Here is a 16,702-nt window from a genome sequence, read left to right as displayed (position 1 = left end):
CATTTTGTTTTTTCTAACAAAATTTTAATAATAAAATAATATTTAATTATTAAAATATTTCAAATGTAATAAATCATTTGGAGGGATCAGGAAAAAAAAAATGTATATAATTTTTTCATATTGAATGTTGGTGACATGGAATTCAACATTTTGACTTTCTTGTCAATTTCGTCCAGCAAACCCAATCTATTGCAAAATCCGACAATATATATATATATATATATATTTGTTTTTTTTTTACAAAACAAAATGCGATATTTTAAAAATATCTAAAGCTGGGTTGGTAGTGGGTTTTATAGCGATGCCACCAATTGCACGATAGCGTGTAACACGTGTGCAATTTTAATTTATAAGATCAATAATAATTTATTAATTTCGTGCTTAAAATTGTTTTTTTTTTTTTTGTGAATATGCCCAAATATTTATTTTTATTTTTTGGTTCAGCATGCTTTCCGCAGCCAAATGTGAAAACCATTAAAAAGTATATATTAAAAGCTACCTATTAAATTTCATGAACCCAAATTGCGTTTATTTTGAAACTGAGAGCAGCCCATGAATAAAGAAGTGTAAATGAATTTTTTTATTTATTATTGTAAAGATATATAATAAATTTTAATTGAAATATTTAAATATATTATTTTTATATTAAATTTTTAAAAATAAACTCTGCATGCTACTCTTTTAAATTAATCTCAAACATGCAGATTCAACCAATAATTATTCACCGATAAATAATATTTTTTCAAAACTTATTCATAAAACATAAGAAAAAAAAATATATATATATATATAATAATATAGAGCAATAAATAAGATATCTTCTGGAAATTGAATTACTATATTCGGCATTATAATTTAAAGTCAGATGCTTTTAATCCACCTACCCTATATGTTGTCCTATCTGTTGTGGTACATCCTTTGCAAATCCTTTTATTATCAAATATTGTGAACAATAGTTACCGTACTAAGTATTTTGTTTAGAATTTTTTTATTTTTTCAAAAAATTTATTTTGGATTTAGTAAACTAGTTATAATACTTGAAAATTCATCAACAAGCAAAAAATTAATTTTAAAAGTGTCTCGATCCAATGAAATAATGGTGATTAATACTATATTATAGTTGAAAAGTCAGCGATTGTAAAAGCATTAGGCGCTAAAGCAGCAGTATATAATTAAATTATTAATGCATATTAGACCATTACGAAGTTTAAATGCTGTGAGTTAGGATTTAAATCATGCTATGCAATGTAATTTTTTATCATTACCTCAAATACTTAATATCTTAATATTCAAAAAATATATGCATATGTTATTTCCTATCATGCAAAATATAATTGTATGATACATAATTATTGGGAAAAGAAAAATAAATTTACAGTTTTTTATTTCTTCTCTCTTTTTTTTTTTTTTTTTTTTTTTTTTTGGTTCAAATGAAGCTTTAGGTGGCGTATTGAAACCTTCTTTAATTCATTCTAATTCAAGCTAAAATATTTGACTATAATGTTTTATGAAAAAAAAAATCATTTGAAAATTACAAGATTTTACAACGAACACTAGAAATATTCAAAATTAATGAATTTATTTTGTATTTTCTTTAAATTACAAAATTTATTTATCTACAGAATTTTGTAACTTTTATGTGATTTTTATATAGTGTTAATTGTATTAACGAGCGGCTTAACCCCCACCCCCATTAAAAAAAAAAAAAAAAACAGAAAAACCAAAAAAGAACAAACAAAAAGAAGGTAGGAGATGCATCCTTGTGCGACACATGGTTGCATAAAAAATTCACCACAATTAAAAAAAAAAAAAAACAATAAAAACAATTTTTTTTTTTTCCCTATACAGAAAAAAAATCAATTAAAAATTTTTCTGAAGAGGAAAAAAATTTAATAGAATATTTATAGATTAGATTTCATTATTCAACAATGGCGGATAGTCCTAGTCTCCTAATCTGCCAATGTCTCTGACCCACCTCCTTAATAGAAGTGCCAGGCTCTCACTTGCTCCGAGACTACATCTTCCTTCTCCTTCATATACTTCTCTTCGCAGGTGTCTCTACCTAACCCACTTCTCCTACAACACCAATTCATTTTCTCATCTTTCTGTGAGAGTTTCTCACTCTTCTTACGCTTCCAAAATCGCCATGGGAGACAACCCAGATGCTGGAATGGACGCTGTCCAGAGACGCCTTATGTTCGAAGACGAGTGTGTTCTGATTTGCCCCTTACCCTTTTGTTTATTTCACCTTTTTTTTTTTTTTTTTGGTAATCTGTTTGATTATTTGACTTTTTCAATTTGGTGTTTTTCTTTGATGGGTTGATGGTGGAAATTTTTATTTATTATTTAATTTTTTGTTGGCTTTATTGAGCTCGCTTTAGCTGTTGAGAAAATAAGGAAAAACCCAGAATTGATTTCTTGGTTTATTCTATCAGCCTGGTGCTTTATACTGGACTCTATTGTTGTTGTTGTTCTTCTGTTCATGTTATTGTGCTGCTTAGTTCCTGAGAAAAAAAAAAAAAAAAAAAGGAGGAATGAAAAAAGAAATAAAGAAACCTTTAGTTCGTTTATTCGTTGCTTTTTTTTTTTCATTTTATTTTAAATTTCAATTTTATTTGTTTATTTATTTACGTTTTTCTATTTTCTTTCGATGTGCTTTGTTATGTTTCTGGCATAATGAAGTAACATCAACGATATTGTTATCCTGGATTGTTTTCTTTCCTTTTATTGTATTTCTTTTGACTGTCCTTTTTTCCTTCCTGTCGATTTTTATGTTTGGTCAATGAGAAATTGAGTGAGAAGAAAATGAATTCTTAGCTTCTCTTTCTTTGTTGTTGTTGGTAAGCCAGGTCAATGATTCATTGTATACATGATGAACAACATCTTAAAATTTGACACCCTTTTTATTTTTTCCCCACTCAAACTGCTTTCTTGTACTTATTATTTGCTTGTTAACTTTGGACGGATTCATTTTCAGTTTGTTGGTGGATGATTAATTCTAAGGTGAAAATAAATCCTTTTAAATGCATTACTGGAAAGGAGCTCTTCACCTCGTCTACCATGAAATATATAGTTGTTACTGAGGTGAACTGTAAAAGAACAAATGGACTTTATAGATCTCAGACGTCATATGAAGAAGCTATTTTTTCTTGTTCATATATATTTTTTGCTTGGAACCGGACCTATCGTCTTTCATTTATTATTATTATTATTATTACTATCATTATTATTATTATTATGTACTTGTATATATACAGTTGTTTGTTAGCCTCAAGAGCAATATATTCTCATCCAAAATAACTTTCCATTCATTTAATGTTTGAGCATTCTGTCTCCATATTTCTATTTTAGTTGTCCATCAGTGTCGTAGTCTTGCTTAGATCTGAAGATGGTTTGCTTATTCAAACTTTCTGCAGATGCATTCTAGTGGATGAGAACGACCAGGTTGTTGGTCATGAAACCAAATACAATTGTAAGTGAAGTCCATGGTATTTAATGTTGTTTGTTGTAATTTTTTATGCATTGAGCATTTTAAATGTTTAGGGGGAAAAAAAATTTCTTCAAAACAATTTACTTCTAGATTAGGGTTTCATTTTTGGGATTTTGTACCTCTGGAAACACCAGTAGAAGGGAGAAGAAAAATAGAATATTCTAGCGGGTTGAAATTATGACGCATTCTGCTATGTTCAATTTCCAAGCTCATATACATGTTGATATTGCTGTTTTGTTATTTATTATTATTATTTTTTTGACCATTGTGTATGGTTTACTTTTTGTCTTTTGATTCTATAAACAATAGGTCACTTGTGGGAGAAGATTGAATCTGGAGGAATGCTGCATCGAGCTTTTAGCGTGTTTTTGTTCAACTCAAAGTATGAGCTGCTCCTTCAGGTATTGTCATGGATCAAGTTTGTTGAATTCAAATCTTCAGAAAATTTGCTGGATGGAATATGTGCATGCTTTACATGTTTAGGCTAATACCACATATATTAAAGTAGAGATAATGTGCAAAACATTATGAATCTACACAATTGAAATGCAAAAATGTACATATATCATACATAAGAACGACACCAGATTGTACATTGGGAAACTATCTGCAGACAAACTCTTAAGGTTGGATCTGTACAAGGAAAGATAAGGGAGTGGTATAATCCACTCATTTTGAACTGCAATGAATTGATCAATAATGAATTTCAAAGAGGGAGTTTTGTTGAAATGTGAAATTGGTTGGATGTTGTAGAGCAGAGGATGCTAAAGGATGAAATTGAAATGGGATTGGGTTTAATGCATATTTCCACATGTTCTACTCATAATTGTTGTATTTATTACTGAAATAAAGTGTGACAACAAGGTCATGAGAGGATATTGTTTGTTTATCTTTTTCTCTTAAGTGTGCTTCACTTTTGTAGTTTTGGTGGGCGAGTTGTATAACTACATGAGTGGATTTCTCTCTCTTCTTCTTCTTCTTCTTTTGTTTTGGTTTTCTATATATATATATATATATATGTATATATTAAATCATCACAACAATACCTAATCTATTGTCTTTTTGTCATTACAACAATACCTAATCTAAAGGGGAGGGGGGCGTGTCTTGGACCCTCAACCTCTTGGGTTTGGGTATGAAGGGCATATACTAACTGAGCCAACCTCACTTTACACATTAGTGAAATTTCAGACAAAATCAATGATAAAAATGGATCTCATGATATTTGTTTTTTTGTCTGTTTTCCTGTACAGCAACGGTCTGCAACAAAAGTTACATTTCCTCTTGTGTGGACAAATACCTGTTGCAGCCATCCGCTATACCGTGAATCTGAGCTCATCTATGAGGATGCTCTTGGTATATATTTCTATTTAAATTCATATTGATTAGAAACTTGTTTACCTTGGCTTATTGGCATGAAGTTATTAACTGCTTTTTCATCTCTTTCTCACCAGGGGTAAGAAATGCAGCACAAAGGAAGCTTTTGGATGAACTGGGTATTCCTGCTGAAGATGTGCCAGTTGATCAGTTTACCCCACTGGGTAGGATTCTGTACAAGGCACCTTCTGATGGCAAGTGGGGAGAGCATGAACGTAATAATTCTAACTTTATTTGTTTCAGACCATTTTTCTGGTGTTCTTTATTGAAATACTTATATGTTTTCTTGGGGACTATAGCGTGTTTATTGGATTCTATTATACCATTTTGAGTGCTAGTTCTAACAGCATAGGAAAATGAAATCCCTGGATCACTAGATATGCAAAAAAGCATTGTTTAAGATTCTTATATGATATTATTGATATCCGGTTTAAAGGATGTGAAGATGTAAGCTTTCACTAAAACATTTCAAGAAAGAGTATTGGCTGCATAAGTTTCGAGAGTTTGCTGTGCGCGTAACAGGGATGCTTCAAACCATCTCATATGTTGTACTTAGTACGAGAGTTCAATTCAAATGCAAATATAGGTCTTATTTGAGTCGGTCTTGGCACATAATTGATTGTGGTTAGTATTTTATAAGATGCATTTAACAAGCATCTTCTTCTATATTGTCATTTGACCCTTTGTTATCCTATCTTATTGCAGTTGATTACTTGCTCTTCATTGTCCGAGATGTTAATGTCCATCCGAACCCTGATGAAGTAGCCGATATTAAGTACGTAAACCGTGAACAGTTGAAGGAGCTGTTGAGAAAGGCAGATGCTGGGGAGGAAGGCCTGAAGCTATCGCCATGGTTCAGACTAGTTGTGGACAATTTCTTATTCAAGTGGTGGGACCATGTGGAGAAAGGGACGTTCAAGGAAGCTGCTGACATGAAAACCATTCACAGGTTGACTTGAAAAATTCAAGTCTCAGTAATCCATTTGTGCTGCAGTTTCTCACTAGTCTCAGTGGTGGGCTTGCTTCCAATAAACTTGCTACCAAATAAGTTGACATTATGTAACTTTTGTTTGTTGCCAAAAACTTTATGGGTTGGTTATTGTTAAACTTTAGAGTAATATCCTAAAAAAGATTGGCACGTGTAATAGAGGATTTGCTTTTTGCTATTGGAAAAACTCCATTAGAAACTTCTTATCTCTACGGTATTATTTTAGTGTGGATGAAAATCTCTGTGTTCAGTGATTTTTCTTAGAAGTTTGAGGTTTGTTACACCTTTGCTATAAGAATCGGCTTGAGGTCTGTTATACCTGTATGAACAATATGGGGAATGATTGAAGACAAGTTAGGTGCTCGAATGGCTAGAAATACAATTTTGAGCTAAAGTTGGATCTTTATTCTTATTTACTAATGCGAGCTAAATTTGTACTTGTTTTGATATTAAATTAGGGTTCACCGATCAATGAAACTCGAACTGAAGACTTGGCACGTGGGAACTATAATAAGCAATGCCAACAGACTAAGCGCAAGGATCGGTGTTTTGATAATAAACTTACTATATTAAACTGAGTAGGGATAAATTGCCTCACATCTTCTTTTTTATTTATTTTTTATTTTTTAAAAAGTAAATTTTTCTAAAAGCCTTTTACCAAAATAGTAAGTAGTTAGGTTTCACAACCCCATATATTAGTTGAGCCAAATTAGTTAAGTAGGATAATTTTATCCATATTTTACCATAATTTTTAAAGCAATAATATCTCTTTATTTTGGCCATTGTTCTTGTGATTGGGTGAGTTTTTGTTATAGTATTGGTTATAATGTTGCGATGGATGAATAAAACAAGAGTGTTAGAAACCAGTTAGTTTTTATACTGTAAAAAGTAAAACCAGAAAAGAAAGTGGAAAATTTTTTGTGGGTAAAGAATTTTGGTAGGTCATAAGAGTATTATAATAACAAATCGTGATAGTAGTAAAACATAAAGTTGGTCTGACATAAGTTATGACAAAAGTATATGACCAATTGGTGATGCCATACTACACACCACCAAAGCATCAAATCTCATGCCATGTGTAACATACGTACATGATGGAAATACTTTCATTGTCCTTCCCCACTCTCCTTAGACAGTGCGTGAGTTAAGAGGCTTTCACTTTCTTCTTCTTAACATGTAGTCCATTTTTATTTTTAAAAATTAAAAAAGTTGCACACAAAAACAAAATAATCATTTGTTTCCACACTAAAAGCAATAATTGACTAATCTAATTTTTTCTCTCTCAAATTTATAATCTTATTTAACTTTTTTTTTTCTTTTTACTATTAAATCCTTTTCAATCCCACTTATACTTATTTTCTCACATTAAATGACTGAATATAGAATTGAAGACACACCATGTTTGGTCCATCTTGTTAACAAAATTGGAAAGAAAAAAAAAATGGCGAGAAAAAGACAATTAAAAAATTTATAATAAATTTTATTTCTTAAAAAAGGACAAAACTAAATAAAGATGAAGAGCAAAAATAAAAAAAATAAAAAAATAAAAAAATACACATATTCCACGCGCTTTACAGCTTAAACAGATTCTTTGCCACTTTCTTAAATCCCCTATGCCCTGTTATTTTCTCCACAGCAACTCGTTGAAGGCCTTCAAGTCAGGATTTGAGGAGGTCTCTCTTTACCTCGTATAGTGGTGGGTTGTGGTTGAAGGGTTGTATGTTCTTTGATTGTGAAACAGGTTGCTTGTGCTGCCAAGGAGTTCAATTCAAAGGTATATCTTTTTGGAGCTTAGATCGTCTATTCTGTTCTCGATTTCATCAGAGCTTTCTTTGCAGTTTTTCTACTGAGAAAATTGAAGCACGAATTTTCATTTCAAACATGCCCAGCAGTTTTTTCCTCCAAAGTTTTTATCTTTTTACACTCACCTAGTTTCTCGGTATATGAAAGATCCAAACTTTGAGAGAATCAGCAAAAATTTTTCCTTTTTTAATTATTATTTTCATTTATTTTTCTGTTTTTCATGTCTCTTGGATTTCAATGAAGGATTATGATTATTTTTTTTTAATAAATTTGTAAAATTTCTTGTTCTTTTATTGCTTGCTTCTATTTTGAGGCTTAATTTGTGAATTGAAAAGCTTACAGATCAGATCATAATGCTTATATATACGTATAAACATACATATAAAGGCATATATATAGCCAGCTTTAAGCGATTTGATTTTTTTTCTAATTTTATTGATCTCGTGGGAATCGAAACTTTTTTGTAAAAATTTCATTTCTGCTTGTTATAATTCGATTGATATCTAATGAGTATACTTGCTCTTTTGATACATGGTCTCGTGTATCATTAGCTTGTAAACTAGATTGTCATTTTTAATTAGTTTCGTTTCAAATATCAAATTCTAAGAAATGTGGTTTTAATATCTCTTGAAAGTGTCTTAAGTAACTCTCTATATGTGACCTTTGTACTATGCTGTATTTTTCCTCAATATCTATGTTCCTGTTCAGCCTTCTGAACTAGTGGGTTTTTATGGTCTATAGGTTTTTCTATGAATCATGATCTTCCAGAATGAGATCTGTCATATTCACAGTTTATTTTGGTTTTTCCTTTTATGCTTATTACTCTTTTCAATGCATCTTTACTACTTTTGGGACAATTTTTACATTGCATCCCTTGCCTAAGCTATAAGATCTTATAAATGCTTCTCTTTTGTCATTAGGGGATCATAATTTTACTTGATTGTTGGTGGTGTGGTTAGACACCAACAAGTTGCAAGTTGGTTGTCAGTATTCTAGTATATGCATTTGACGTTTATGCAATGATTTTCTCCTGAAGGGTACTTGGAATAGATGGCCCTGGTCACAACTGCTGAAGTTTGTGATGCGAACCCACAGCTAATTTTAAGCGGTGAGCTTCGAGCACTCCAACCTATTTTTCAGATATATGGCCGGCGGCAGGTATTCTCCGGACCAATAGTTACCCTGAAGGTGTTTGAGGACAATGTCCTGGTTCGTGGCTTTCTTGAGGAGAAAGGCAATGGAAGAGTACTAGTTGTGGATGGAGGTGGTAGTAAACGGTGTGCAATATTGGGTGGGAACCCTGTTGTTCAAGCTCAGAATAATGGATGGGCAGGCATAGTGGTCAATGGGTGTGTGAGAGATGTTGATGAGATTCAAGGTTGTGACATTGGGGTGAGAGCTCTTGCATCCCATCCAATGAAAGCCAACAAGAAAGGGCATGGGGAAAAACATGTCCCCATAACCATTGCTGGGACAAGGATTTGTGATGGGGAATGGCTTTATGCAGACACTGATGGAATTCTTATTTCTCGAACTGAGTTATCTGTCTAAACGAAAGAAAGTAGTCTATTTATGGAGCCTGATGTATTTGGGATTGTACTTTTGGTGTAATGCTTTTGTGAGTCTGTTTTTTTGGTTTTCTCTTGGGTTCTTAGTTTAAACCTTTTAGCAGAACTTGTATCGGCTTGAAGCCACAATAATGGAATTTATGTTCTGGTACCAAATTTCATTTCCAGTCCATTTATATGAATTTAAACTCATAATGGTTCTAGCTGAAAATACATGTGGCTGATGGTAAACTCTTATTTGCTAGAAATTTGAACTCAGACATTTCCAATTCTATGTTAATTCTGAAAATCAATGGAATAATCTGTCTATGTTGTTGCTTTAATGTGAGAAATGAGTTTTGGTAACTTCTCTATGCTAAACAAAACAAGGCCATAACATTGTAAAGTTGGAAATATAGAATAAATTTAGTCTCATCATTTTTATTTTATTTTATTTTCATTAGTTACCAACTAATTACACCAACAGTATATATACGAAGAACATAATGGTGACTTGGTTAATTTTACCAATTGCAGGGCCTTTACTAACTTTGAAAGAGAGCTGACAACTAGCTAGCAGCCTGAGAAGAAGACCACAATCACACAGTACACATAAGAATTGCCATCACCAAATTTGTGCAACATTGCTGGGTTGAGAATGGTTTTTGAGAACTCAAAACTTATATGTTGGAGATGAAGCGAAATTGATTTATATATCATTACATTATATGCAACCCGATGCATTCATTAGCTTTCCCTGAATGGAATTTCGTTCAATGAACAAATATATTTTGGTATACTGTGCTTCTGCACGATGTGGCAGATCGAATATAGTTGAATAGAGTTACTGCAACCAGTAAAGTGGCTAGGCATCATATCATAACCCCTATGGAAGGAAACTCATCCATGGGATGATGGGTGTTAAACTAACGTACCCAGATCCCATTTTTCGAATTAAGGGAAGATATAATGCATCCACAGTGCACCAGCTTCATTGGAGAATTCTCATGGAATTCTCATAATGCATTCACAGTGAACCAGCTGAAACAAAATAATAATAATAATAATAAAATAAAAATAATAATAAAATAAAAGAAAAGAAAAGAAAAAAAAAGGAAGAAGTTAATTTCATTGTTAACATGGTTGAAATATTAGTCATTCAAAAGACAGAAAAAAAAAAAAAAAAAAATGCTCAGTCAAGTAAATCATAGTTTATACTCTACCTTTTCAAAAAATAAACATTCTGTCTTGAACCACAAGCATCCAAGCCATTAATCTTATTAAACATTGCCTCCGTCCACCGAAGATCTAGATTCGAAAAGGATTAAAAGTCAGCCATTTTCACCAGGAAACAATAAATTAATAGCATATTTTTATGATATTAATGCCTTTATTCTACCAAGAAAGTTCTAAAACCGATATTTAACATCCCAAAAGTTCCAATTCCTTAATGAATGTAATGAGAGTATTAGAAACGTAGCCAAAATAACATTGCCAAACAGATTATTAACAACCACGCCCGCGCCGCGCCCCCCCCCCCCCCCCCCCCCCCCCCCCGGGGGGGCCCAAAACCAAAAAAAGAAAAAAAAGAAAAAAGAAAACATTGCCAAACAGACTTAACACAAGAAGGAATATTAATCAAATTACTTTGTGGTCTATGAAGTGAGAATAAAGATTCGTCCTTGTTCTTCATCCTCCATAAAGAATACTTTTCATAGGCACTACGCCTTATCAGTAAAAGTAAACTAGCTTTATTTCTCCCATGCCACCCATTTCTAACAATGGAACACTTTTTCATTCTAGAGTTCTCCATGATTTCAAAGTGGAAAAGACCATGTAAAAAGCTAGTAAGCCTGTTCTCTCTTTTGTTGTTGTGGTGAATGAGGAAGGTGGTTATTCTTATATATAGTACTGGAACTCAGGAGAGATAAAGGAACGAGCTAAATGCGAAAAAGGGTGACAAAAGTGAGGTAGCAAAGACCGAAAACAAGAAAAATGTGAAGTGAGAAGCATTGTGTATTCAAACAAAGAAAAAGAGAAGCGTTATGGATGAGGACCAGCACAAAGCAACAAAGTAATTCTATAGATGGCAACAAAATTAGGTTCCAAAAAAGCGTTTAGTACAGAGGATATGAACAAGCCAATTAAATTTAAAGCCACATAGAGGAGGACAGCAAATAGGTATTAATGAACAAGGAGGTTACCAATTAAATTTAAAGCCACATAGAGGAGGACGGAAAATAGGTATTAAAAGGAGTGAAATGAATGAGGCACCAAAAATAAGCTAGAAAGTGAAAAGGAGATAAAGAAAGCTAAACACTAATGGAGAGTTTCCATAAGCAGCATAAGAAATTAAAGTGAACAGTGGCAAGGTATGAAAATAATAAATATGTGGTAGACATTGAATTTTTATTAGGAAACCATATATTGAGCTCTAAAAGGTCCACAATTATTAATTTAAGGCCAACTAAAATTTTAGTTCATTGATGCCAAAAATGAGGTATAAATTGACTGTTTGTGTTTAAGACTTTTGAGGGCTTGTCGAACTTTGTTTGACCATGTGTTAGAAAAGTTTTTTTCTGGCATTTTGAAACACAAAATTATCCATTCAAAAGAATCAAAACCCAAAAACAGTTTTCTAGCGCATGGATAATGTTAGCTTTGCAGAATTTGAATTGCTATTCAAGTCACTTTAACTATATTGCTCTCAAGTATAGTGGACATTTAGCTTTTGATCAGATGCTTAACAAAGGAGCTTCTTATTTGGTGTTAAAACTTTTGTCCTATAAAAATGCCCTTACGAGGATTTTCCATACAATAAACGAAGCAGAGCAATGATTATTCTACAACATATAAAAAGTCCACGAAAAATACAAAAGTTAAGTCAACCTCCTAAACACACTGATTCCGAGTCCCCAACATCACTAGTCTCTTCTCTGGCTATACTGATTGTTGATGCAGATGATCCAACGGTTTCTGGCATTCGCTCTTGCAAATAGATTGCCTTTCTCTTGCTTCTGCTCTGTCTCCATCTTCTTAAAAACTCTGCAACTTCTTCTTCTTCTTCTTCTTCTTCTTCTTCCTCCTCATTTTCAGCTCTAGTTTCTGGCTCTTTAGGCGATTCAATTGCCAATTCTCTTTCACTTTGTTCGCTCAAACTTGCTGTTACCAATGGGAACAAGAGCGGTTTGCAGCACAGAATGAGAAACATTAGAAAAAAGATGTAGGTGTTCAAAGACGACCACACATAAAACGTCCATTTCCAACTGTGAATCAACTCTTTAATCCATGGTAGCTTGGAGTTAATGAGAATCTCGGCTTCATACAGCTGGGGAAGAAATGCAGTTCCAGCTCTTGGACTCAAAATTACTCTGATAGCACCTGTTCTTGGGTGACCTTCTTTATGCTTGAGTATTTCAATGGTGATCCTCTGAGTTTCACCAGTAATTCCTAGTACCAGAGGGACACCAAATAGAGCTGTTCTTGCAAGTCGAACTGGCAGGCTTCTAAATCTTAGCATGCATGGATGACTAGATTTTTCTATCACATCGCCATTGGTGGATATGATTTCTGCACTTAACTGGATTCAAACACGCACACACACAAAAGGAAAAAAAAAAAAAAAAAAAAAATCTCATAAGAAAAGCTATATGTTTCTTAAATGGAATTAGGAAAAAAAATAAAATTGAACAGCTTCCAATAGGGCATTACCTGAAAAACTCCAATGTCCCTGTTGAAACCAGATTCAGGCATCAAAAGGGCCAATGAAACATAGAAAGTTTGACCAACTGGAACACCCATTTGCTTCTTCCTCTGGCTCCCCTGAAGTCCTTCAAAACCACCAAAAGAAAACAGAGCTTTTGGATGGGCCTCAGTGTAATCAAAATACAACCTTTCTCTAACAAAAACAGGCTCTTCCACCCATAGCTGCACCAACCCAACACCCACCACAACTGCTATAATAAAAACCGCAATCAGAACCATGCAGACATAAGCAGCACCAAGAAACCCAAAACCCAGTTTCCTAAGCAAGAGGATGATTCCATTGGTGATGGTGGAAGGTACTTTCTGGACAGTGGTCTCAACTGTATGGGTGACCTCCTCTGCACGGCGATAAGATTCAGAGACCATGGAGAAGAAGGAGAAGATTGGGGAGGAGAGAAAGACCATGCAGTTGTAGATCAAATCTGCTTGGAGGGAGATTATGTTAGTAAACCAGTCAGTTGGTTTTGGTATGAGATAGTAAGCTTCTTCATCCTCTTCCATTCGGAGCAAGCGGTGCTAATGGTGGTGGAGGTTGACTTGGAGTTTGCTCTCGTCAGCTACAGAGAGAGAGAGAGAGAGAGAGAGAGAGAGAGAGAGAGATTGCAATTCTTGGAGCTCCACCTGGGTGTCGTGCATGGAAGAGAGATGAAAACGTGGTTGCTTTGCAGCTTGAAGAGCTGACATGTGTTTGTGAAACATAGTTTTGGTCCCATCTTTGAATTTTATATAATTTGTTGTAAAAAATTGGTACTTATATCCCAGTTCTTGAAAATTTTAATTCACAGTTTATTTGTAAATCTTTTTTATGTCCAATAAAATGAAATTAACATGTTATGGTAAATGAAACAAAGAAAAAGAAAATATAAAAGAGGGACAGAGTGAAAGTAGGAAAACAAAATGGCTAGTAAAGAGAGTCTTATTATTAACAACACCAAAAGTTGAAGGCTTTGGACTCTCTTTTTAATTTGATCTCTCATGCAGAAGCAAAGCGTGCGTCTTTATAACGTACTCATCTATGGCCAACGCTTTCTTCTTTTTAGCACTCAAACTGCTCGGATCAACGAAACCTTTATAAAACCACTGGAAGCTGAGACTTGCATATCGTTGATTAAGCAATGCAAGACTCTCAAGCCCCTCAAGTCTGTTCATGCCTCCATGCTCAGAACCCATCTTCATCTCAATCTTTTCTTCTCCACCAACCTCATTGCCCACTATGCTTCTTTGGGCTCCATTTCTTATGCTTATACCCTCTTCTCTGCCTCCTCTTCCTTAGATGTTTTTCTTTGGAATGTAATGATCCGAGGCTTCGTTGACCATGGGTTATATGACCGTGCCATTTTTATGTACCGGCAAATGCTAGAACTAGGCATTGCTCCTGACAATTTTACGTTCCCTTTTGTTATTAAGGCATGTGGGTGTGCACGTGATTTCGAGTCTGGGGTTGAGCTTTATCGGCATGTAGTTGAAAATGGGTATGTAAAGGATGTCTTTGTTGGGAATTCCCTTATTGCCATGTATGGGAAATTTGGTCGAACTGAGGTTGCAGAACGAGTGTTCGGGGAAATGCCTGAGAAGAATGTAGTTTCTTGGAGTTCAATGATTGGTTCACATGTCCAAAACCGGTGTTTCGAGGAAGGATTGTCTTTGTTTGCAAGGATGTTGGATGAGGGTATCAGACCAAACAGAGCTGCTGTGTTGAATGCGATGGCATGTGTATGTAGAGAAAATGATGCTGATGAGATGTACAGAGTTGTGAGAGATAATAAACTTGATTTGGATAGGTCCGTTCAAAATGCTGCAATACAGATGTATGCACGATGTGGAAGAATTGACGTTGCTCGAGGATTTTTTGATAGAATCGGTAATAAGGATTTGGTGTCTTGGTCATCCATGATTGAAGCTTACATACAAACTGATTTGCCTCTTGCAGCCTTGGAGCTCTTTAAACAGATGAAAGTACGAAGAATTAACCCTGATGCTGTGACCCTTTTGAGCGTGGTACATGCATGTTCAAGTCTAGCTTCTTTTCAGCAAGCACGCTTCGTTCATGGACTTGTTGTACGTAGCTTTTTAAGAAACCAACTTGAACTTCAAACTGCTGTAGTTAATCTCTATGTGAAATGTGGAAGTTTAGTATATGCTCAAAAAGTTTTTGATAAGATGCAGGAAAGAAATATAATTTCATGGAGTACTATGATTTCAGGTTATGGGATGCATGGTCATGCTAGAGAGGCACTCAAACTCTTCGATCAAATGAAGGCTCTAATGAAACCAGACCATGTTACGTTTCTATCGGTGTTGTCAGCCTGCAGTCATGGTGGGTTAGTCACTGAAGGATGGGAGTGCTTCAATTCCATGAGTAGGGATTTTAAGGTTGTACCAAGACCTGAACATTATGCATGCATGGTTGATCTCTTGGGTCGAGCTGGGCAATTAAACAATGCCCTTGATTTTATAGAGACTATGCCTATAAAGCCAGATTCTGGTGTGTGGGGTGCACTTCTTGGGGCATGTAGAGTTCATTCAAATATTGAACTGGCTGAAGTTGCTTCAAAACATTTGTTTGAGTTGGATGCAGAGAACCCAGGCCGCTATGTTCTCATGTCCAATATTTATGCATCATCCGGGAAACAAACACATGCTGATAATATTAGAGATCTAATGAAACAAAGGGGGGTAAAGAAAACTGCTGGTCACACAATTATAGAGATTAAGAATAAAATTTATACATTTGTGGCAGGGGATACATCACACAATCAATCCGGTTTAATCTATTCTGAGTTGGAGAAACTGATGAATAGGATTCGATTAGAAGGGTACAAGCCAGATTTGAACTTTGTGTTGCATAACGTGGAGGAGGAGATGAAAGAGAAGATGTTATATGTACACAGTGAGAAACTTGCCATTGTTTTTGGACTTTTGAATTTAGGACCTGAAACCATCATTAGGATTAGGAAGAACCTTAGAGTCTGCGGTGATTGTCATACAGCTACCAAGTTTATCTCTAAAGTTACAGGAAGAGAAATTATTATGAGAGATTCTCATCGTTTCCACCATTTTAAGTTTGGAACATGCTCTTGTGGAGATTATTGGTGATCATTGTGGATTTCTTCAGACGGCTTCATGACCAGGAAAAGTATCAATACTAGTAGCAGAGAAATATCACTAACTACCAAGGCATGGAGGTAAAGTGAATCAAATTTGGAATCCTTTAATGCACTATGGTATGGGTGATGAGCTTCTCTTCTCTTGTAATATTATCATCACCTTTCTATTCACTTGGATCTGTTGCATGAATGTCTTATTGTCATTCTGACAGAAATTACCAGCCTAAGAAATTATTATGTTTTAAGAATTTGCAAGGGAAATTTCCACACCTTTGAAGGATTTGTCTGGGAAACTATATATTTATTTGTGGAAACTATTATAAAAGAATTTTTTTTTTTTTTTGTTTTTTTTGTTTTTTTTGTTTGTTTGTGTGTGTGTTTATATATTTATGCATGACTCGTAAGCTCCAGAATAATGGTTTATCATTCAATGATATTGATTTTTTAATTTTTTTTTTTTTTTTTTAAATGGAGAAGGATCCGAAGTAAGCTCTCGAAGAGTACAGTTTGTGCAACAAAATTCGGAATTTAGGTTATAAAATAAAATTAACATGTGGGCCACATTTGTCACGTGGCATTTGTTTCGGAGCTGCAATGTGGGTGAGATTGAGGTTTTTTCCACGTG

General features: G+C 34.2%; 4 protein-coding genes and 1 long non-coding RNA gene across 6 annotated transcripts; 3 read left to right on the top strand and 2 right to left on the bottom strand.

Annotated features, from left to right (window-relative positions):
* Positions 1-1,919: 1,919 nt before the first annotated feature.
* Positions 1,920-6,063, top strand: LOC107409570 (isopentenyl-diphosphate Delta-isomerase I). Its single transcript, XM_048468575.2, has 6 exons — positions 1,920-2,208; positions 3,417-3,472; positions 3,800-3,891; positions 4,744-4,846; positions 4,945-5,082; positions 5,573-6,063. Exons 1-6 carry the CDS (start codon positions 1,961-1,963, stop codon positions 5,824-5,826), a joined length of 891 nt encoding a protein of 296 aa, XP_048324532.1. The 5' UTR covers positions 1,920-1,960; the 3' UTR covers positions 5,827-6,063.
* A 1,397-nt stretch (positions 6,064-7,460) lies between these two features.
* Positions 7,461-9,387, top strand: LOC107412537 (putative 4-hydroxy-4-methyl-2-oxoglutarate aldolase 2). 2 transcript variants are annotated; one of them, XM_048469078.2, is made up of 2 exons: positions 7,461-7,629; positions 8,579-9,387. In XM_048469078.2, exon 2 carries the CDS (start codon positions 8,709-8,711, stop codon positions 9,207-9,209), a length of 501 nt encoding a protein of 166 aa, XP_048325035.1. In that variant the 5' UTR covers positions 7,461-7,629; positions 8,579-8,708; the 3' UTR covers positions 9,210-9,387. The 2 variants fall into 2 exon arrangements, with proteins under 2 accessions (XP_048325035.1, XP_048325034.1); XM_048469077.2 differs by having other exon boundaries at positions 7,466-7,629; positions 8,695-9,387.
* A 501-nt stretch (positions 9,388-9,888) lies between these two features.
* LOC125421149 (uncharacterized) lies at positions 9,889-11,582 on the bottom strand. Its single transcript, XR_007239326.2, has 3 exons — positions 10,853-11,582; positions 10,429-10,513; positions 9,889-10,246 (listed from the first exon to the last, which is right to left on the bottom strand). It is a non-coding gene; the product is annotated as an uncharacterized LOC125421149 (long non-coding RNA).
* Positions 11,583-11,948: 366 nt separating this feature from the next.
* LOC107412518 (seipin-1) lies at positions 11,949-13,554 on the bottom strand. The gene is made up of 2 exons (XM_016020295.4): positions 12,917-13,554; positions 11,949-12,785 (listed from the first exon to the last, which is right to left on the bottom strand). The coding sequence occupies exons 1-2, from the start codon at positions 13,469-13,471 to the stop codon at positions 12,090-12,092; spliced, it is 1,251 nt and encodes a 416-aa protein (XP_015875781.3). The 5' UTR covers positions 13,472-13,554; the 3' UTR covers positions 11,949-12,089.
* A 250-nt stretch (positions 13,555-13,804) lies between these two features.
* On the top strand, positions 13,805-16,420 carry LOC107412478 (pentatricopeptide repeat-containing protein At1g11290, chloroplastic-like). The gene has a single exon (XM_016020254.4). The coding sequence runs from the start codon at positions 13,946-13,948 to the stop codon at positions 16,064-16,066; it is 2,121 nt and encodes a 706-aa protein (XP_015875740.3). The 5' UTR covers positions 13,805-13,945; the 3' UTR covers positions 16,067-16,420.
* Positions 16,421-16,702: the final 282 nt, after the last annotated feature.

Source organism: Ziziphus jujuba, chromosome 10 (assembly GCF_031755915.1).
Source record: "Ziziphus jujuba cultivar Dongzao chromosome 10, ASM3175591v1".
Taxonomy (NCBI): domain Eukaryota; kingdom Viridiplantae; phylum Streptophyta; class Magnoliopsida; order Rosales; family Rhamnaceae; genus Ziziphus; species Ziziphus jujuba.
Note: the sequence above shows the minus strand (reverse complement) of the source record. Positions and strands in the feature narration are given on the sequence as shown.